The following is a 22281-nucleotide window of genomic DNA, read 5'->3' as shown; positions in this document are numbered from 1 at the left end:
GCTTTACTCAGTTGGTAGCGGGGTGAGGCTCAGGAGGAGGTCCAGTCTCATAAAGGGCCTTTAGCTTGAGCCAGATCTCTTGGTGGACCTGCTATAGGGCTCTGAGGGGGCGATAAGAGCCCACAACAAATGCGGTTACAAGCTAGGAATAACATTTAGGTGACATCACACAAGTCCCCTTAGCCCTGCAGATACAGATAAACATAGTTTTACACCAAAGCCCCAATTCTGACCCTATTTATATTATAGCCAATATGATTACATACCAACTTTACTCATGTGCTCTAATTTTAAGACATACTGATACCATTTGTTACATACTCACTTTCTAGGGATTGTCTTTCTCACCTTTAACATGCCAAAACCTTTTAATCTAAAGGAAACATTTTTGTTTTCTCTCTCTAAAGTCTTTCCTTATACAGTTTTATAATCTGTGTCTTATAAATTGAACATATCCCCACTCACACCATCTTCTACTTCCTCACACCATCAGTGACCTACTGGAAACGTTCTGTGACAATTTACTTTTTACATCCCTTTCTTATCCAGAGGAAACCCTTTCTCTATCCCTTTCTCCAAGGCTTTCTATACTAACCTTCCTCTTTACATTTCCTGGGGCTTCTTTTGCTGCTAGAGTTTTAAACTGTCTACATTTTCCGGTTTATCTCAACTACATCAAGGCAATTTACTGTGACTCCACGCACAGGCTGTTGGGGAAAACAAAATGGGGCAACGGTCAGTCCAATGGGACTGCTGCTCCTAAGAAGCCAGACCAGAGCCAACTATCATAAGCCAACTATTCTATATCTATATTCTATATCATGAGCCAACTATTCTAGAGTAGATTTCTCCAGTTTCCAGTTCCTCCAAGTGCCTACGGTTGGCCAGTGGCATCTGCAAGATCCACCCCTAGGAGGGCTCCATGAAGATGCCCCCAGCAGCTTAAATCTCTGTCCAGTTACCTTGGTACCCGGCACACCTGATGGCAGTTACCTCCCTCTCTTCTCTGAGGTCACACCCTAATCCATCTGGACACATTTTAATACTCTTGGACATACCTCCACCCAGGCATTGCCTGGAAGTGGCTCTCCAGCCTGTCATACATGCTTTGAATTTAGGAGCAAGCCAGTCTGCTTGAAAATTCTTACAATAAGTTTTAGCAGATCCAAAACACTTTCCAGCAGAAATCAGCTGCGTGTGATAAAAGTCTCATCTGAAGATGTAGATTCTTCCAGATGACTGTTAGACTGTCCTTGATCCTCACTCAAATGCAAGGGCAGGGGCCATGGTGGTGTCAGGCAGCAGTGGCTCCCAGTGGTTCCAGTAGAATGTCACACCTTCTGGGTTACCTGGAACTTGTTAAGGGCCAGTATTAGATCTTCACCATCTTTTAGGAATCACCTGTCCTCTGTGGGCTTGCTGGAAATTGTTACAAAGAACCTACAAGGAAACTTCAGAGTCTGGGGTCTCGGGGGTCTCTGGGGCTATCCCGGACGAAACCCCAAATGTTATGCCAAGTCACGAAACTACCACCAAGTAGACCACCGAGACTCAGACATTCCGAAATGCAATAGCAAGGCAAGACTTTATTCAAGCGGGGCCGCGGCCCGTGCCTTGTCCTACCCACCGACACAGCGGAGGTTAGGAGGCAGCCCAACCTAGGTTTTTGATAGTTATTTTGAAGATGGAGTCTGGCAGTTCTTTCTGTCTGGGCTGACTTTAAAACTGCAGCCCTCCTGATCTCGATCTTCTGAGTAGCTGGAACTGCAGGTATGCCCAGCAACTCATGGGTTACTTTTTGAGATACGCTCTTCCTGCTAGAAAGAGGGAAGGAAGGAAAAAGGAAAAAAATATATAGATGATAGATAGATAGATGATAGGTTTATTGCCACACTGGAATCTTGGATTTCGAATCCTCATGATCGTTAAGCAGGTGTTCTACCACTTGAGCCATACCTCTGGCCCTTTTCTGCCTTGGTTACTTTGGAATAGGATCTTCAGTTTATACTCTGGCTGGCCTAGACCATGATCCTTCCCATTTATATTTCCTGTGTATCTGGGATGCCAGGTGTGCAATCCCACATTTGTTACTGGTTAAGATGGGGTCTCCAAGGCCTTGAACGGAGCCCTTCCTGATCTCCATCACCTGAACAGCTAGGGTTACAGGCAAGAGCCACTAGCGCCCAGCTGAGCTGTGAAACTCATGTAGCCTTTGGCCCTCCATCAGCTTGCATTTCTGTACCATTTCCCTGCTCAGCATTTTCTATACTACTGAAGAATAAAATAACTAGTTCATATGGATTATTAAAATGGAGGCTTGGAGGGAAACTGATGAATCCACCACTGGAGGGAAAGATTCAGCGTCCCTTTCTCCACCACTACTAGGTCAAGCAGAGGAAAACTCAAAACAAGACAGTACATTGTCTGATTGGAGGTGGTTTATTCACAAGCATGAAGCAACCTGTCACAGGGCTGAGTGCACACACCTCTTACAGGAACTGCCCTCCCTGTGTTCGTGTAGGAATAAATAGAATTCTTTCCATACTGGTTTGGGTTTTCTGGATCCAAGTAGATGCCTGGTAGGTGGCCCTGGTGAGGGGAAGAACCAGGTCCTGTCTGGCTGGACAGGTGACACTTCAAGGTGGGTCCTCTCTGCTAGGGTAAGAGGCCTGGGGCCACCCCCACCCCCACCTTCAGGCTTGCCAACACACATCCCTCCCCCAGAGGGACCGCCACACTGGGGCTCAGGAGGCAGACACCCAGTACGGGGGCCTAGGCCCTGCGCCCCGCCCAGCTCCTCACCCTGCACTGCCCAGGGGCCCCCCGGGGCTCCGCACCTCCCTGCAACCCACCCCCCCTCTGGGCTTCAGTAGGCCTGGGAGCAGGAGGGAGCCTGGGGTCGACCTGGGCAGGCCCCGACTCCCTCCCCTGCGGTGCTGGGCTTCAGCAGCTCCTCCTCCCGACACGAGGGGCACCTCTCGAGCCTCAGCTCACCGACCAGTAGCAGGCCCCACAATGGCGCGTGGCCCTCGGGAGGCCCCGGACCTGCTGCGGAAGCCAGCGCCTCCGGAGGGGGGTCGGCTGCTCACTCGGGGGGCGTCCTGGGTACCGGTCCTCTCCCAGAGAGCCTTCCATCTCGGCCCCAGACCCCCGCCTCCGGTGTGGGGCCGACACCGCGGTCGTCCCGGCGCCACCGGCTACCCCGCGCGCCCCGGCCGGCCCGGGCGGGTGCGGAGCCGGCGCCGCCAGACGGCAGCACTGAGGCGGCCCGAGGCCAAGGCGCCGGGAGCCCGCGGCCGCCCCGCGGTCCAGGGAAGAGCGGGCGCGGGGCCCGGCCCGCCCGCGGAGGAGCTGGGGAGGACACGGGGCCGCCGGTCACGGCGGGGGCCCGACGGCGACCCTGCCGCGGAGCAGGGGCTCCCCGCTCGGGACACGGGGAGCCGGGGCGAGGCTCCCGGCCTGGGAGAGCCGGCTCCAGGGCGGTGCCGCAGGGCGGCTCCCCAGCTCAGGGCCCCGCAGGGGCTTCAGAGGCGAGGGGTCCGCTTGGGCCCGCCCCGCCCCGGTCACCTGAGTGTCCCCCCCCCCCCGCTTTCCTGGGGGCTCCGGGGTTCCCCAGCGGGCCCGAGGTCGCACGGGGCTGAGGGGGAACCCGTCACGCGCGGAGACCTGCCGGGGGCGGCACCCGCGCCCTGGGCGCAGCCTGCGCACCGGGCACCGGCGGAGCCAGCGCGGGGAGACGCGGGCGGCGCGCGGGGGAGGGGAGAGCCCCGCGCCGGGCCGCCGGGCCGCCGGGCCGCTCCCGGGCTCCCTGGCCCGGGGGGGCCCCGAGGACGAGCGCCGACCCCCGACCCGGGCCCGGGCTACAGCAGGTTCACGGCGGCCACCACGGGCTCGCAGCCCGTGACCGCGAACTCGCGGCCGGCCACGCGGTAGTAGCTGAGCTGCGCGGCGAGGCGCTCGGCGCGGGCCCGGTCCGGGAAGAAGCCCTCGCCGGCCATCTCCTCCTGGAAGCAGCTGACCACATCCTGCCGGTCGAGCAGCAGGAAGGGCACGATGGCCGCCGCGTGCCACAGCGGTGCTCGCGGGCCAGGCGCGCGCGGAGCCGGGCGCGCAGCTCCGCCTCGGCCGGCGCGGCGGGGCCGGGGCCGGGGCCGGGGCCGGGGCCGGGGCCGGGCGGCGGCGCGCGGGAGGCGTTGCGCGGCGCGCGGGAGGCCTGGTGCAGCGCGAAGCGCGTGACCTCGGCCGCGCCCGCGCCGCTGAGCAGCACGTAGATGGCGTTGCGGAAGCGGTGCGGGCGCTGCGGCTGCACGAGGCCGTGCAGCTCGTCCAGCAGCGCGGGCGGCAGCCGCTCGGCGTCGTCCAGCACCAGCAGCGGCGTCCGCTCCGCGGCCTCGGCCCGCGCCACCACGTCGGCCACGCGGCGCGCCAGGTCCCGGCGGCAGCGCGGCGCGGCGCGCGCTCGGGGCAGTGGTGGCGCGCGTGGTACACGAGCACGGGCGCCCCGCCGGGCACGGCGCGGAAGTGGCGCGCCAGCAGGCGGCCCGCCAGGCTCTTGCCCACGCCGCGGGGCCCGAGCAGCGCCAGCAGGAGCGGGCGGCCGTGCGCGTGCGTGGCCAGGTAGTCCCGCAGCAGCGCCACGAGGCGGCCCACGGCGGCCGGCTGGCCGAACACGGCGCCCCGCAGCGCCTTCTCCAGCCCGTCCAGGTCGTAGCGCAGCGCGTTGTCGTCCAGGTTCTCGATGGCGTTGAGCACCTGGAAGCCCACGATGGCCACCAGCAGCCACAGGCAGCGCTGGGCGCGGCTCCGGCGCTCGGCGCGCGGCCGGGCCGGGCGGGAGGCCTCGGGGTAGAGCACCAGGCGGCTGCGCCGGCGCCGGCGGCGCGGGGCCCGCGAAGGCGGCGGCTCCCCCGGGCCGTCGAAAGTGAAGAACCGGGGCTCGGTGCGCGGGGCCGCGGGGCCGCAGCCGGGCCCGGACGCCCCGGGCCCCCGCAGGCGCCGCTGGCGCAGGAGGCACACGCGGCGGCGCAGGCGGAGCACGGCGCGCAACGGGCGCCATCACGCCGGGGCCCCGGGCGCGGGGCGCCGCGGGCTCTGGGGCCGGCTGGCCGCGGTCCATGGCGCCGGAGCGCTCGGCTCGCAGGTCCCGCCCTACGACAGCAAGAGAAGAAGAATCTCCAGATCCCCGCTGCGGCCCGCCCGCGAGGGCCGGCGCCCCAAGCTTACAGGACCGCTCCCCGAGGGAGCGAGCGAGCGTGGGAGCGAGCCGCCCCGGCCCGGCCCGGCCCGGCCCGGCCCGGCCCGCCTCCCCCACCGCCCGGCCCGGCCCGCCTCCCCCACCGCCCGGCCCGGCCCGGCCCGGCCCGCCTCCCCCACCGCCCGGCCCGGCCCGCCTCCCCCCACCGCCCGGCCCGACCCGCCTCCCCCCACCGCCCGGCCCGGCCCGGCCCGGCCCGCCTCCCCACCGCCCGGCCCGGCCCGCCTCCCCCACCGCCCGGCCCGGCCCGGCCCGGCCCGCCTCCCCCACCGCCCGGCCCGACCCCGCCTCCCCCACCGCCCGGCCCGGCCCGGCCCGGCCCGCCTCCCCCACCGCCCGGCCCGGCCCGGCCCGGCCCGCCTCCCCCACCGCCCGGCCCGGCCCGGCCCGGCCGCCTCCCCCACCGCCCGGCCCGGCCCCGCCCCGCCGGCCCCGCCGACCAGGAAGCCGCCGCCGCCGCGCTCAGCCCCCATGCAAATCTCCCGGCCGGCCGGGCCCGGAGGAAGCGGCCTGGGGGAAGGGGCGAGCTGTTTATCTGGCGGCCACTGGCTTCCTGCCGAGGCGGCAGAGCCCCGGGCCCGCTGGCCTGGCCAAGGGTCCGGCCGGACACCGCACCCTGACCTCACCCGCGCCTGGGTTTGGGAACATCAGGGGAGGCCTCCGCACCCCCAGGAGTTGAGACCTCCACCCGCTCGGGGACTGCTGGAGGTGGGGGACCGCTGGAGGTGGAAGTCCGCAGGAAAATGTGTGCTTCTGAGAACAGACTCCAGACCTGCCCCAGGGCCTCCCAGCCCTCCGGGCCCGCCTCGGGGAGCGAGCCCCTCCGCACAGTGAACTACCCAGCAGCAGCAGCGGGGAGCCCCAGGCCGGACAGGGTGGAGGCTGGCCTCAAACCCCCGGGCCCCAAGCCCACCCCCTACCTGCAGGCGCGTCAAGCTCCCCCAGCTCTGCCACCCGTGCCCAGGCCAGCTGGCCTGTGACTCAGGACGCAGGAAAAGCTATTCTCCCCGGGTGGGAGACGGGTGGGTCAGCGGCCTCTGAGCCCACTGAGGCCTGAAGACAGCAGCCACACCTGAAGGTCCAGGGGAAAACACGGAGCAGAGGAAGCTCTGGGAGGTTTCCGCTTTTATGCAGAGGAAGTGAGTCAGAGGTGAGGCGGGGCGGGACTTGAGCTGGACAGAGAGCAGCTCAGTGGAGGAGGCCTGGCTGGTCAGCCACAGCCCAGTTCCTCTCTCCAGATGTCCACCCACCCCTCAGCCGTCCAGCTGTCCAGCCGGTGAGGCTGGGCCGCCTCCCTGTTCCTTGCAGTTGGGCTCCTCCTCCAGGAGCCCTGGCGTCCCCTAGGACTGCCACTCCCCCATGCCCCCACTCCCCCACGCCCCCACTCCCCCACGCCCCCACGCCCCCATGCAGGGAAACGGGGGCTCCTAGCTGCATAAGGTAGAGCAACAGTTCTAGAGCTGGGGACAACACCCACTTGTAGGGAAAGGAGGAGCAAGTTTAGAAAGAACTTGGGCCAGTGGGGCTGGGAATGTGGCTTGCCTAGCATGCATGAAGTCCTGAGTTCGATTCCTCAGCACCACATATATAGAAAAAGCCAGAAATGGCGCCATGGCTCAAGTGGTAGAGTGCTAGCCTTGAGCAAAGAGGCCAGGGACAGTGCTCAGGTCGGGTTCAAGCTCCAGGATGGCAAAAAAAAAAAAAAAAAAAAAAAAAAAAAAAAAAAAGCAAAACACTTGGGCTAAGATTTCTCGGAAGACAGGCTTGAAGGCCTGAGAGCCTGCATAGCCACCTGCAGGCAGGAAGTTCCCCGAACCTGCCCTGCTGCTGATGGCTACCAGGCACGGTGAGGACACAAGCCACACACACAGAGACCACTCAAACCCACCTGTCCCCAACAGCAGATTCTCAGGGATGCCCTGCTCAGCCCTGGCCTAAGCCAAGTGGCCTCTCCCTAAACTGCTTGGGATGGCTGGACCACTGCCTGGCTGTGGAGTCTCCCTTTGCTCCAAATAACTAAGGCCTGGCCCCTGCACGGGTCCCCAGCCCCTCCTGGGGCCTGCTGAAGGAAAGGCTGCGCCTTGGTCTGTCTGAGGGGCACCAAGCACCCTATGAGGCCCGGAGGAGCTTCCTTCCCATCCTGGACAGCAGACTACATCACCCAGTGACCTAGTGGGGTGGCTGGGTGAGGCCAGGCAGTCCAAAGCTGTGGCTCACGGAAGCAGCAGCACAGGGGGAGGGAGAGGGGGAAATGAGGGAGGAGGTAACAAGGAGAACAAGAAATGTGCTGGGAATATGGCCTAGTGGCAAGAGTGCTTGCCTCCTACACATGAAGCTCTCGGTTCGATTCCCCAGCACCACATATATGGAAAATGGCCAGAAGGGGCGCTGTGGCTCAGGTGGCAGAGTGCTAGCCTTGAGCGGGAAGAAGCCAGGGACGGTGCTCAGGCCCTGAGTCCAAGCCCAGGACTGGCCAAGAAAAAAAAAAAGCAATGTGCTCACCGCCTTGCCTATGAATCTGTAAGCCCTCTGTATCACACCTTGACAATAAAGAAACAGCAGCAGCACTCACTCCAGGCCTGCACTGCGTCTACCCAGAGCGGCCCAGCCTTAGAACAAGCACACACACAAGCACACAACTCGCCACAGATGTATCAAAAGGTCTTTTATTTACATGAGACGAAACAAACCTCTGGGTGCCCCTGCTGTCCCCCGACAAGGTTCACAAGCCGAGCAGGCAGGTGAGGCAGGTGCTGCGGGGAGGGGCTGCGCTGGAAACACCCGAGGCCTCCTCTCCTGCAGACTGGCCTCCTGCCCCGCACACCTCCTGCCCCCAACCCTTGCCGCACGTCAGGTTACTTGGCCCCTGCCCAACCCCTTAGCTTCTTCCTAACTTCACTCATCGCCCATCTCTGCCAGTGCCCTGAAAACCTGCAGTGCGAGCTTTCCACTAAGAGCGCACGGCTGGGGTCTCGCCCCCCACCATGGGGTCCGCCAAGGACCGACTCCAGCAGGCCAAGCAGACGAAGGAGCGCTCTGCCCACCCCCGCCCCGGCTCACACACCGGGGCCTCCCCCCAGAAGGGGCCCGCTCAGAGGGCGGCCGTGGCGGGCACGCTCGGGAGGGGCAGCTCCAGGGCCGGCGTCTCGGTGGCCTGGGCAGGGCTGGGCTTCTGATGGTCCAGCTGCTCCAGCTTCTCGCCGAGCTGGGAGTAGAGCTCCTTCACAGCCTCCCCACTCTGTGGGCAAACCAGGAACGAGTGGCCCCTGAGTGCCCAGGCAGAGGGCACTCCCACAGGGACAAGGCCAGACGCGAGGCAAGCGTCAACTCCACGTCTGCAGAGAGCTGCATGTTCGGGGGGCAGCGAGGACCTACCTGGCCTGTGGGCTCCAGGGCCTTCTGCAAGGCCTCCATCTTGGCTGGGGCCACCCTGGGGTGCAGGTGGAGGAGGAGACGCAGCACATGCCGATGCACATTCTCCTTCCTGAAAGGCCAGCTGGCGTGGGGGGGGGGAGGGGCTCTAAGGCCCTGTCCCACCACCCTTCCCAAGACCCTTCTGCTGTCACACTGACAGAGCACAGCTGGCCGCTCACACCTCCCTGTTGGCGGAGGGGAGGCCCCGTACCCACTAGACCCATCTAGTCCCTCGTCACAGCTCAGGGCCCCAGTCACCTGCCAGGCTGCCATGCACAAGAACCAGGAGGCCATGAGCAGCTGCACGGCCTACCTGGGAGAGGCAGTCAGGAAGAAGCCATCAAAGAGGCTGCTGCAGAAATCTTCCAGGGCAAACTCATCGGCCAGTAGCACCAGGCTTCCCGTGAGCAGGTGGAGGAAGATGTCGCTGAAGGCCAGGTCACCGAATGTCTCCACTGCAAACACAGCAGGGTGGTGCGGCTTGGTACCGCTTCCACACCCTGCTGCTCCTCGGGGACCTCAGAAAGGTCTGCATTATCCTCAGGTGAGAAGTTTCCCCAGTCCGGTGTGGGGACTAGGGCTGTGGCCCCTAGCAGGGAAACAGGCCACAGTTGGGGCATGGGGACAGAAAGGTAAGAAGGGCCCTGCCGAATGCTGTGCCCGTCGGCCTGGGGGTCAGGGTAGAGGTCTGATCTGAACTGGCCTCTGCAGAGAGAAAACCTACAGACCAAGAGTTCAGAGAAACACAGGAAAGCAGAGCAGCTCAGGGAGGGCTCTCCCAGCCCTGGAGCAGACGGCTCCCGGGAAGAGAGCTAAGAAAACCTCCAAACTCCTTTTCTGACACTGAACCAGACAGGCAAGGAACTGCATGAAAGCTGTGTTCACAACCAGTGGCAGGCACAAAAGGCACAGGCCCTTCTGGGAGCAAATCACACACTGATGTGTTAGACACAAGGATGGACCTCCGGAGCCGGTCTGGGCCCGAGAGCGGACGAGCGCAGAGGGCAGAGGTGACTTCAGGCTTTGCTAACTTTACTTTTTTTGGGGGGGGGAGGGGGAGCAGTCCTAACGTGTTCACTTGTTCAGCTTCTGTGCCAGTGCTACGGCCTGGGGCCATGCACTCTCACTTGGCTTTTTCCACTCATGGATGGCACGTTCCCACTGAACCATGCATCTAATTCCACCCTTTTGGGTTTTTTTTTTTTGGTGCGGGTCCTGGGGCTTGACTGCAGGGCCTAGGCGCTGTCCCTGAGCTAAATTTTTACCACAATGCTAGCACTCTTACCACTTGAGCCACAGCTCCATTTCAGCTTTTTGCTGGCTAATTGGAATCAGGAGTCTCACGGACTTTGCTGCCTGTGCTGGTTTCAAAGCGTGGTGCTCAGATCTCAGTCTCTTCAGTAGAATTACAGGCGTGAGCCACGGGCACCCAGCTTTGGCCAGTTTCTTCCACAGTGACTCACACGGAACCTTCCGAGACAGCACACCAGGCCTGGGCTGACACACACACAGCCGTCCCGGGAGCTGGCAACCCCTTCGCCACACTATGCTCAACTTCTCAACTTGCTCAAAATTCTACTCCATACAATTCTACAACACACATGCTCATTTTTTTGTTTTCTGGTGGAGGTACTGGGAACAGAACCTAGGACCTCATGTGATCAGACCCCAGCCCTGCACACAAGAACTTTCTGAAAAGGACCCAAACACCACACCTCAGACACAAGAGCAGGGCGCTCTTGGGACACCGCACATCCCTTAAGCCTTGTCTGAGGAAGGACAAGCCACACAGCCTGTTTCTGACCCCACACCAGAGGAGACACAGACATGGCGGTACTGACATTCAGAGAGGACTCAGCAAACCAGAGCTGTTTACAACCCTTCCTGGAATTCTCAGAAAAAACACTTAGCCCCCACGGTCAGTAACTTGAAGACCCCAGAATGTCTGATGTCCAGAGGCTGGAAAGGGCACAAAACAGATTCTCCCAGGTCTGCAGGAATCAGCCCAGCAACACCTGATCTAAGCCACCGAGGCTCACCCCAGCAGCAACTTCATATCCACAAAAGTAGACATCTTCTTCCACCAAGAAAAGGGGAGACACCAGTGACTGACAAACACACCCTGCTGCAGAGACCTCAAAACCTGACGGGGCTTGAGTCAGCAGATGAACAGGGACCGTCACCACACAGACACAGGATGCCAGAGGCCACCTGTCACCACAAACAGGGGATGCAGAGGTCACCCTCCCAACAGGACCTGAAGCTCTACCTGTTTTGTCTATTGTGATGCTAGTGGGCAGCTCAGAGCTTTACATTCCTAGGCAAGTGCTCTACTAATTCACATTCCCAGTCCCTAGGTTTATTCAACTCTAGAAACCCCTTCCTCTTCATTCTGCCATGACAAACCTGCTCCCTCATGATCCTAGGGGAAAATGGGCCTGTTGCTGCCTGACGTGGGTTCCTCAGTGGTCTGTGGGCCTGTCACTCGCTGCCTGGGGTGGGCTCCTCAGTGGTCTGCGGGCCTGCCACTCGCTGCCTGGGGCGGGCTCCTCAGTGGTCTGTGGGCCTGCCACTCGCTGCCTGGGGCGGGCTCCTCAGTGGTCTGTGGGCCTGCCACTCGCTGCCTGGGGCGGGCTCCTCAGTGGTCTGTGGACCTGTCACTGCCTGACGTGGGTTCCTCAGTGGTCTGTGGGCCTGCCACTCGCTGCCTGGGGCGGGCTCCTCAGTGGTCTGTGGACCTGTCAACTGCCTGATGTGGGTTCCTCAGTGGTCTGTGGGCCTGCCACTCGCTGCCTGGGGCGGGTTCCGCAGTGGTCTGTGGGTCTGTCACTCGCTGCCTGGGGCGGGTTCCTCAGTGGTCTGTGGGCCTGCCACTCGCTGCCTGGGGCGGATTCCTCAGTGGTCTGTGGGCCTGCCCACTCGCTGCCTGGGGCGGATTCCTCAGTGGTCTGTGGGTCTGTCACTCGCTGCCTGGGGCAGGGTCCTGAGCTTATACACCTACACCCCTCTTTTGGGAAAGCAGCTTTTGTAGCAACACAGTTCTGTGATTCAGAACTGAACCCTGAGGGCTGGGGATATAGCCTAGTGGCAAGAGTGCCTGCCTCGGATACACGAGGCCCTAGGTTCGATTCCCCAGCACCACATATACAGAAAACGGCCAGAAGCGGCGCTGTGGCTCAAGTGGCAGAGTGCTAGCCTTGAGCGGGAAGAAGCCAGGGACAGTGCTCAGGCCCTGAGTCCAAGGCCCAGGACTGGCCAAAAAAAAAAAAAAAAAAAAGTACAGAACTGAACCCTTCCTACCTGCCCACTCATAAAGAGTACACAAGACAGAGAAGTGAAAAACAAGCAAAGGAAGGGAAGGTGAGAGCAGACACAGTGGCCAGTAGCCCTAGGATCCAGGAGCCTTCTGTGATGCCCAAATGCTATCCGCTGTGGCAGGTGACTCTGCTGTCAGAACTCACCGAGCCCGGGAAGCAGGCGTAGGAGCGCATTCTTGTTCCGCTGCTTGGTGATGTGGAGGACGTAGTACAGCCCTACTTCACAGGCCATCCGCTGCTCCTGCAGAAACCTGTGCTCAAGGCCACCAGAGCCCTGGGGTCAGCTGCTTCCAGCAGCACCCTGCTTCCTCCCTACCCCCATCCCAACAGCTGCCAAGTCCTACTTGGTGAAACTTTCGGGAAGTGTGTTGGGGTACGTGACGGGGGCTTTCTCCTCAGTTGGCAGCTTCTGGTCCACATTGAAGGTATAGTCATCCACCACAAAGGACATGAGCATGGGCAGGAACTGTGTGATGAGCTCAGCTTCCTGAGAGGGAGGTGGGGACTTGAGCCTGGCAGGCCCACACCCACATGCCCTGCCTCATGTGGGTACCACCCCACTTACACCATGGACGCCCCCCCCAATGCCTTCCTCAGGTTCAACTCTCCTTCTTGCTAGTTCCCTAGATCCTCCTCACCTCCCAAGACCCCTGCCCAATGTTCTGTTCTTGAAGGCCCAACCTGGCATGTTCATAGCTGTTCACACACAGTCCCTCTGGGCCCATCTCCATAGAGTAACCAGTATCAAGGGCCAGTCTGCCCAAACATGCCTGATAGGTGTTCTGCCAGAAAGAAGACTCCAGGAGGCACTTTGGGACCAGAGAGACTAAGTTGTCATTCCCCACAAAAACAGCAAAGCAGGAACTGGCCCCCATACCATCTTGGGCTCCTTGAAGACTTGGCTGTCAATCAAGTCCCATGCTCCTTGTCCTAGCGCGAGCAGTCTGAGTAGCAGAAGGAGGTCAGGGCTGTCCTGCAGGAAAAGAGACGTCTCAGTGAAGCTCACTAGGGTTGTATCATCTCTGGCCTGGTGACAGGCAGTTGGTGTCTGCTGTCTGTGGCCAGGAATCCAGTACCCCATCACAGGTATCCATGGACCCCAGTCACAGGTATCCATGGACCCCAGGACCCCATCCCAGGTATCCATGGACCCCAGTCACAGGTATCCATGGACCCCAGGACCCCATCCCAGGTTCCATGGACCCCAGGACCCCATCCCAGGTTCCACGGACCCCAGTCACAGGTATCCATGTGCACCAGGACCCCATCACAGGTTCCATGGACCCCAGGACCCCATCACAGGTTCCATGGACCCCATCACAGGTATCCATGTGCACCAGGACCCCATCACAGGTATCCATGGACCCCAGGACCCCAGTCACAGGTATCCATGGACCCCAGGACCCCATCACAGGTATCCATGTGCACCAGGACCCCATCACAGGTATCCATGGACCCCAGGACCCCATCCCAGGTTCCATGGACCCCAGGACCCCATCCCAGGTTCCACGGACCCCAGTCACAGGTATCCATGTGCACCAGGACCCCATCACAGGTTCCATGGACCCCAGGACCCCATCACAGGTTCCATGGACCCCAGTCACAGGTATCCATGTGCACCAGGACCCCATCACAGGTATCCATGGACCCCATCACAGGTATCCATGTGCACCAGGACCCCATCACAGGTATCCATGGACCCCAGGACCCCAGTCACAGGTATCCATGGACCCCAGGACCCCATCACAGGTATCCATGTGCACCAGGACCCCAGTCACAGGTATCCATGGACCCCAGGACCCCATCACAGGTTCCATGGACCCCAGGACCCCGATCACATGTATCCGTGGACCCCAGGACCCCGATCACATGTATCCATGGACCCCAGGACCCCATCACAGGTATCCATGGACCCCAGTCACAGGTATCCATGTGCACCAGGACCCCATCACAGGTATCCATGGACCCCAGGACCCCATCACAGGTATCCATGGACCCCAAGACCCCAGTCACAGGTATCCATGGACCCCAGGACCCCATCACAGGTATCCAGTCACAGGTATCCATGGACCCCAGGACCCCATCACAGGTATCCATGGACCCCAGGACCCCATCACAGGTATCCATGTGCACCAGGACCCCAGTCACAGGTATCCATGGACCCCAAGACCCCAGTCACAGGTATCCATGGACCCCAAGACCCCAGTCACAGGTATCCATGTGCACCAGGACCCCAGTCACAGGTATCCATGGACCCTAGGACCCCATCACAGGTTCCATGGACCCCAGGACCCCATCACAGGTATCCATGGACCCCAGGACCCCATCACAGGTATCCTTGGACCCCAGGACCCCATCACAGGTATCCATGTGCACCAGGACCCCATCACAGGTATCCATGGACCCCAGGATCCCAGTCACAGGTATCCATGGACCCCAGGACCCCATCACAGGTTCCATGGACCCCAGGACCCCATCACAGGTATCCATGGACCCCAGGACCCCAGTCACAGGTATCCATGGACCCCAGGACCCCAGTCACAGGTATCCATGGACCCCAGGACCCCATCCCAGGTTCCATGGACCCCAGTCACAGGTATCCATGTGCACCAGGACCCCATCACAGGTATCCATGGACCCCATCACAGGTATCCATGGACCCCAGGATCCCAGTCACAGGTATCCATGGACCCCAGGACCCCCGATCACATGTATCCATGGACCCCAGGACCCCATCACAGGTTCCATGGACCCCATCACAGGTATCCATGTGCACCAGGACCCCGATCACATGTATCCATGGACCCCAGGACCCCATCACAGGTATCCTTGGACCCCAGGACCCCATCACAGGTATCCATGTGCACCAGGACCCCAGTCACAGGTATCCATGGACCCCAGGACCCCGATCACATGTATCCATGGACCCCAGGACCCCGATCACATGTATCCATGGACCCCAGGACCCCATCACAGGTATCCATGGACCCCAGTCACAGGTATCCATGTGCACCAGGACCCCATCACAGGTATCCATGGACCCCAGAACCCCCAGTCACAGGTATCCTTGGACCCCAGGACCCCATCACAGGTATCCAGTCACAGGTATCCATGGACCCCAGGACCCCATCACAGGTATCCATGTGCACCAGGACCCCAGTCACAGGTATCCATGGACCCCAAGACCCCAGTCACAGGTATCCATGGACCCCAAGACCCCAGTCACAGGTATCCATGGACCCTAGGACCCCATCACAGGTTCCATGGACCCCAGGACCCCATCACAGGTATCCATGGACCCCAGGACCCCATCACAGGTATCCTTGGACCCCAGGACCCCATCACAGGTATCCATGTGCACCAGGACCCCATCACAGGTATCCATGGACCCCAGGATCCCAGTCACAGGTATCCATGGACCCCAGGACCCCATCACAGGTATCCATGTGCAGCAGGACCCCAGTCACAGGTATCCATGGACCCCAAGACCCCAGTCACAGGTATCCATGTGCACCAGGACCCCAGTCACAGGTATCCATGGACCCCAGGACCCCATCACAGGTTCCATGGACCCCAGGACCCCATCACAGGTATCCATGGACCCCAGAACCCCAGTCACAGGTATCCATGTGCACCAGGACCCCATCACAGGTATCCATGGACCCCAGGACCCCATCACAGGTATCCATGGACCCCAGGACCCCATCACAGGTATCCATGGACCCCAGGATCCCAGTCACAGGTATCCATGGACCCCAGGACCCCGATCACATGTATCCATGGACCCCAGGACCCCATCACAGGTATCCATGGACCCCAGGATCCCAGTCACAGGTATTCATGTGCACCAGGACCCCAGTCACAGGTATCCATGGACCCCAGGATCCCAGTCACAGGTATCCATGAACCCCAGGACCCCAGTCACAGGTATCCATGTGCACCAGGACCCCATCACAGGTATCCATGGACCCCAGGACCCCAGTCACAGGTATCCATGGACCCCAGGACCCCATCCCAGGTTCCACGGACCCCAGTCACAGGTATCCATGTGCACCAGGACCCCATCACAGGTATCCATGGACCCCATCACAGGTATCCATGGACCCCAGGATCCCAGTCACAGGTATCCATGGACCCCAGGACCCCGATCACAGGTATCCATGGACCCCAGGACCCCATCACAGGTATCCATGGACCCCAGGACCCCATCACAGGTATCCATGGACCCCAGGACCCCATCACAGGTATCCATGGACCCCAGGACCCCATCAAAGGTATCCTTGGACCCCAGGACCCCAGTCACAGGTATCCATGTGCACCAGGACCCCAGTCACAGGTATCCATGGACCCCAGGACCCCATCACAGGTATCCATGTGCACCAGGACCCCATCACAGGTATCCATGGACCCCAGGATCCCAGTCACAGGTATCCATGGACCCCAGGACCCCATCACAGGTTCCATGGACCCCAGGACCCCATCACAGGTATCCATGGACCCCAGGACCCCAGTCACAGGTATCCATGGACCCCAAGACCCCATCACAGGTATCCATGGACCCCAGGACCCCAGTCACAGGTATCCATGGACCCCAGGACCCCAGTCACAGGTATCCATGGACCCCAGAACCCCATCACAGGTATCCATGTGCACCAGGACCCCATCACAGGTATCCATGTGCACCAGGACCCCATCACAGGTATCCTTGGACCCCAGGACCCCATCACAGGTTCCACGGACCCCAGTCACAGGTATCCATGTGCACCAGGACCCCATCACAGGTATCCATGGACCCCATCACAGGTATCCATGTGCACCAGGACCCCAGTCACAGGTATCCATGGACCCCAAGACCCTGATCATGGGTATCCACTGACAACACCAACAGGAAAACCCAATTTCACTGGTCGGAAGTATGCACAGCCACTGGCCACATCTGCACTTACCCTGGGCAGTGTCTCCTGGCTAACCAACTCCTGCAGGTGCCGAACAGTGCTCAGTGATAGTGTGTTGATGGCAAAGGGGTCACACAGGATCATGGACAAGTCCCTGGAAGGAAGTAGGGTTAGCCAGAGTGGCTGGGTTGTCCCGTCCCTCCTCCACCACATGGGATGGGCAGGCCATCCTGTCCCTGGTCAGCCACATGGGGCCTAGCCTGCTCAAGGGGCAGCCAGACCTGCACCTCCTCCTATTTATTCCATCCTCACCCCAAGACCTGCTCCTGACCCTTCTTCACACCATCCAAAAATCCCTGGAGCTCCCGCGCTCTCTTGCTGTCCACAAACCGCTCTCGGATGCAGGCGTCCAGGCACCAGGTGAACTGCAAGGAGAAGGCAGTCAGGCCACCTGGCCCTCTAGAGGCAAGTCTCTGAGGTAGCCTCCGTCCTTATCCGCCCCTCAAGCTCAGCTGCTGCCCAAGAGACTAGGAGAAACACAGAGCCAAGTACAAAGACAAAAACACAGGCCAAGGCCCTACCCAGGTCAGCCTGGGCCCCCGGAGGGCTGCTGGAGAGGGCAAAGATGCAAGTACCAGGGAGCCATTCCACCAGGGGGGCTGAAAACACAAAGCTCCTGTGGGAGGGGCCAAAGCTATCACTGTCTTCCAACCGATGTAACATGTGTCAAAGGAAAATAAACCTGGTACCCACCACAGTCACACAGGGAGCAGAGTGCAGACAGAAAGCACCATTAGGCCTTCCTAGGGCACATTTGTTTTCTCTAAAAAGCAGACTCCCTCGTGGGTGCTGGGTGGAGTGACAATGCAGTGCTGAGCAAGGAGGCACTCCAAGCAAGACTCAGCTCCCAGAAAGTCCATGGAAAGTCCAGAAGTCCAGAAAGTCCAGGAAGTCATGCCAATGTCGGGGAGAGAGGGCAAGGCAAAAAGCACACTCCCAGGGCACCCAGAGCTACTCAGTGATGGCTCCGGGTGGAGAGGAGGTAGCTAGGCTAGGCCAGGCCAGCTGCAGGGCCTGTACCTATGGGAGTGAAAGAGGGGCTGCGGCACTGGCAGAGGAGGCAGCAGGACAGCCCTGTCTCTCGCTCGGCCTCCTGGAGGACTCCCGTTCCCTGAGGTCTCGTACAGCCAGCACATCGCTGCCAGCTACACAAGACTGGGCAGGGTGAGTAACCCAGCCATTCCTGGACCACGACACCCAGGAGGAAGTGTGGGGCAGGTGGGCAGCACTACCTTGTGGCAAGGATCCACAGAGCAGATATCGCCCACGTCGAGGTCATGCAGGGACATGAGCAGCTCAGCCCGCAGAGTGCAGTAGTGCACGTTCCTGGTTCGAAGGAACAGCGTGCGCAGGAACTGCAGCACCATGTCATACAACTTCACGTTCTTCCCGACCATCTGTGTCAGCTTCTGCACCACCTGATAAGACAGACCGGCACTCAACCCGGGGGCCAGCCCAAACCCCAAGCAAAAGCCACACAGCCATCGCTCACACTGCCGTCTTCCCCACTGTTTTTGGTGAGGGTCTGGCACCCTGACAGATGATAGCAGTCCGGTGAATCCAGGCCCATGTTCTCCTGGCCTGTAACCCGCTATGGCCTTAAGCACTTACCTGCCATGTTAGAAGTTAGGTGAAGGGCTGGGGATATGGCCTAGTGGCAAGAGTGCCTGCCTCATATACATGAGGCCCTGGGTTCGATTCCCCAGCACCACATATACAGAAACTGGCCAGAAGTGGCACTGTGGCTCAAGTGGCAGAGTGCTAACCTTGAGCAAAAAGAAGCCAGGGACAGTGCTCAGGCCCTGAGTCCAAGCCCCAGGACTGGCCAAAAAAAAAAAAAGAAGTTAGGTGAACAGGCCTACAGGACCGGCCACAGGCACCCAGGACCTTAAAGCCCAGGTCAAGGCCTGCATGGCCACACGGAGCCACTGGGCCTCAGCTCCAGACCCGTTAGCCATCCCTGTCCCACCACCAGTATCTGGCATCAAAAAGAAAAGACAAGGCTGGAAATGTGGCCTAGTGGTAGAGTGCTCGCCTAGCATGCATGAAGCCCTGGGTTCGATTCCCCAGCACCACATATATAGAAAAAGCCAGAAATGGTGCTGTGGCTCAAGTGGCAGAGTGCTAGCCTTGAGCAAAAAGAAGCCAGGGACAGTGCTCAGGCTCTGAGTTCAAGCCCAGGATTGGCCAAAAGAAAAAAAAAGGAACTGAACCCAGAGGACCACCACCGTCCAAAGAGACATGTGACAGGCCCCCCGCAGGGACACACACCCCCTCCAGAACACCAGTATCATGTGAGCGGGGACACAATCCCCCATACAATCAGGGCCTTCAGGCAGTCTAAAGTGACAAACGGCCACAAGCAGAGTGTTCATGGGCATAGTTGAACCAGGTGGATGGGGGCAGTGCCTACTTCAAGGAGTTCTACTGGGAGGGAGCTGCTTTTCCACGTCCTTGTGCCCTCCAGTGCTCCTAACCAACCAGCCTTCTTTCCAGTCACACGGAAGAACCCAGACTTTAGGAACAGATTCAACAACACATCTGCTCTCAGGGAGTGGACTGGTGTCACTGCTCTTACCACTCACTACAGGGGCCCTCCTTGCCCTTCATGAGCCAGGCCTCCCTCACCTCACCCTGGCGCCTTGTCTTGGGAGAGGGGCTGAAGAAGTTGTGCAGGACAGAAAGCTCCGTGCTGAAGAGTGCACTCTCCTTCTCCAAGATGTACTGCTTCAGCAGCGGGGAGACCTCGTCACCAAAAAGTGCCTGATTATCCTGCCAGATCTGCCGCTTCACCTCCACAGCACATGCTCGGTAGAGCTCCTTGTCTGCCATCACCAGCTTCAGCTTCTTCTCAGGCACCTACAGGACACATGCCACACTCTCTGGCAAGTGGTCCCCGTGCTTCCAAGGCTCCCTCCAGGCAAGCCAAGCCGCCTTAGCTACACACAGAGAAGGCCTCCACCCAGAACCCAGCCCCACCCAACAGGTACACTCCACCAGCTTCCTGAGCCCCAGTAGGAAGAGGCAAGATAGGCTGAATACCCAGAGCTCTTTCCCAGAAAGGGCCCCCCCATACCAACTCAAGACTCAGTTTCCACATGGTTTGCCTGGGGGAAGCCTGTGGTACAGAGGGCACCGCAGAGTAACACTTGAGCAAGCTCACCAAACCTCCCAGCACTAAGCAGCTGCCTAAACCAAGTGCATGGTCTGATTTCTACCAACCAAGGGCATGCTTGCCATACAGCATCTGACAGGCATCATGGCCTTCCCGGCGAGGGCTGGCCCTACAGTGCTCACTCACCTTGGGCAGGTGTTTCATGACACACATAACCACTGGCTGCAAGGATGGCATCTTGACCAGAGAAAAGCTCTTCTCTAAAAGATCCTCCAGCTTCTTGTACCTGGGAAGACATTCAGGTCTCAGCATGCAGAATACATGCAAACACAGCTACCAAGCAACTGCCAGCTCCCTCTACAAGGAAAACTGTGCAGCCAAAGGGACCACAGATGCTGCCCAGACAGTTCCAAGGCTCATAGGTGGCTGTAGCCAGACACCAGTGGTTCAGGCCTGTAAATCTAGTCACGAAGGAGACCAAGATCTGGAAGATCGGTACATAGCCAGCTCACACAGAAAACCCCAGACTCCGTGTCCAAAATAACCAGCCAAAGGCAGGGCTGTAGGGGTGTTCTGAGTGGTAGAGCATCAGCCTAGCAAGTGCAAGGCCCTGAATTCCAACTTCAGTACCGTCAAAACGAAAATAAATAAGTGGTGCATAGCTGCCCCCCTCCCCGCCCCCGAAGATGGCTTGCTGAGGGAAACCTACCTTTCATCGGCCTTCCCTTCCGAAGCGATGGCTGACACTCGCTCCAGGAGTTTGTCCCGGAGCTCATCAAACACCGACTGGTGGAACTCGAGGCGCGGCGTCCCGTGCAGGTCCAGGAAGGGCAGGGCCGACTGCAGGGAGGGTAGGAGGACGCCATTCTCCGTCTGAGGAGGCAGGGGGTCAGCACGAGTGGGTTTTGCAGGCAGAAGCCTGGGCCACCGCAATCAAGTCGGCCAGGCACCCAGATGCCCGAGGGCAAAGGCCGGGGCGCGGGCGCCCGCCCACCTGGAACTGCTCGATGGCCTTCAGAGGCTCCGTGCAGTTGGTCAGGGTTTCTTTCAGGTCCTCGCCGTTGGCCACGCCCAGGTCCTGCAGCCCCGCGAACATGGCCGACGCCCCGGCCGCCGGCCTCCCGGGCGTCCCATCGCCCCCACGCTCCCCCGGCGCTCCCGCGGCCGCCGCAGGCGCCCCCGAACTCCGCTCCCCCGGGCCTCGGGGGCCGCTCGAGCCCCGCTCCCCCGCGGCCTCCAGCTCTGCCACGTCGCGCTCCCGAGCGGCCCGAGCTCCTCACGGGCCCGGCCCGCCCACTTCCGTTCCGCACCACTCCGGTCTGCGCGCCAAGCTGCCCCCGGGAAACAGCGCCAGCTACGCGCGGAAGTTCCGAGGACGTCCGGGAGGGGGCGGGGCCTGAGGACGCTCGGGGAGGGGGCGGGGCCTGAGGACGCACGGGCGGGGCGGGGCGGGGCGGGGCGGGCCCGGCCCAGCCCCAGCAGGCCCGGCGTCGCCCGAGGCCGCGCCTACCTGGGCCCCAGCGGGAGAACTCGCCTGGGCCCCGAGCTCCGCGCCCCGAAGGCAAGGCGGGCGGAGTTAGACGGGCCGGCGGACGCCCGGGGGAGACGCCAGTGGGCGGATCGCAGGCAGACGCGGCAGCCAATCAGGCCCGCTCCTCCGCGGAGACTCGCAGCCCAGGTCCCGCCTCTCCCGACCTCGCTTCCTCGCCGGCACCCGGGACTAGCGGGGGACGCCTCCGGGCCCCGGGCGCGCTGCGGGCACACCGGCGGGGCCCCCCAGGTTCCACAGGGCCCCTCCCGGCGCTGCGGGCAGCTCGCCCCGGCCCTGGCGCCCCCGCTGCTCCTGCGGGCGGACTCCTGGGCCCCGAATGCAGCCCTCTCGAGCCCCCCGTGCCTCCTCCTCCAGTTCTTCCCCTCCCTTCCACCAGCCCTGTGCCCTCCCCAGGCTTTGCCACACCAAACACCCGCCGTCTTTCCCATGGGCCTTTGTTGCTGAGCTTTGCTGTTAGAAATCCCCCTCTCTCTTTTTTTTTTCTGTCTAATGTCGGTCCTGGGGCTTGAACTCAGGTCTGGGCTCTGTCTCTGAGCTTGTATGCTCAAGGTTAGCGGCCTAGCACTCGGCCACAGCTCCACCTCCAGCTTTTTGATGGTTAGAAAGGAGATCAGAGTCTCTCAGAATTCTCTGCCGGGGCTCACTTGAGATCCTAAGATTTCAGCCTCCTGCTG

The 22281-nt window shown here is 60.7% G+C and overlaps 2 protein-coding genes across 2 annotated transcripts; both read right to left on the bottom strand.

Moving 5' to 3' along the window:
- Window positions 1-3841: 3841 nt before the first annotated feature.
- On the bottom strand, window positions 3842-6854 carry Tor4a (torsin family 4 member A). Its single transcript, XM_048346835.1, is given in 6 exon segments — window positions 3842-4075; window positions 4078-4458; window positions 4461-5043; window positions 5045-5148; window positions 6175-6622; window positions 6674-6854. Coding segments are annotated over 4 exon segments (1251 nt in total). The 5' UTR covers window positions 5117-5148; window positions 6175-6622; window positions 6674-6854; the 3' UTR covers window positions 3842-3860.
- A 1238-nt stretch (window positions 6855-8092) lies between these two features.
- LOC125351805 (negative elongation factor B) lies at window positions 8093-21211 on the bottom strand. The gene is made up of 13 exons (XM_048346849.1): window positions 21050-21211; window positions 20765-20928; window positions 20242-20341; window positions 19569-19799; window positions 18173-18358; window positions 17193-17305; window positions 16932-17034; window positions 12863-12958; window positions 12330-12472; window positions 12130-12236; window positions 8982-9123; window positions 8630-8738; window positions 8093-8492 (listed from the first exon to the last, which is right to left on the bottom strand). The coding sequence occupies exons 1-13, from the start codon at window positions 21149-21151 to the stop codon at window positions 8346-8348; spliced, it is 1743 nt and encodes a 580-aa protein (XP_048202806.1). The 5' UTR covers window positions 21152-21211; the 3' UTR covers window positions 8093-8345.
- Between the last annotated feature and the right edge of the window lie 1070 nt (window positions 21212-22281).

This window comes from Perognathus longimembris, chromosome 1 (assembly GCF_023159225.1).
Source record: "Perognathus longimembris pacificus isolate PPM17 chromosome 1, ASM2315922v1, whole genome shotgun sequence".
Taxonomy (NCBI): domain Eukaryota; kingdom Metazoa; phylum Chordata; class Mammalia; order Rodentia; family Heteromyidae; genus Perognathus; species Perognathus longimembris.
The sequence above is the reverse complement of the archived record's forward strand: the minus strand, read 5'-3'. Positions and strand labels throughout refer to the sequence as shown.

Bases quoted from the DNA above. Each gene is read 5' to 3' on its own strand.
- LOC125351805 (XM_048346849.1), bottom strand. From the start codon at position 21,151: ATGTTCGCGGGGCTGCAGGACCTGGGCGTGGCCAACGGCGAGGACCTG. The intron at 17,035-17,192 runs GTGAGGATGGAA...ACTTCCTTCCAG, and splicing joins GGTCAGGAGCAGGTCTTGGG to GGACTTGTCCATGATCCTGT. The intron at 12,237-12,329 runs GTAGGACTTGGC...CCTTGAGCACAG, and splicing joins CTTCCCGAAAGTTTCACCAA to GTTTCTGCAGGAGCAGCGGA.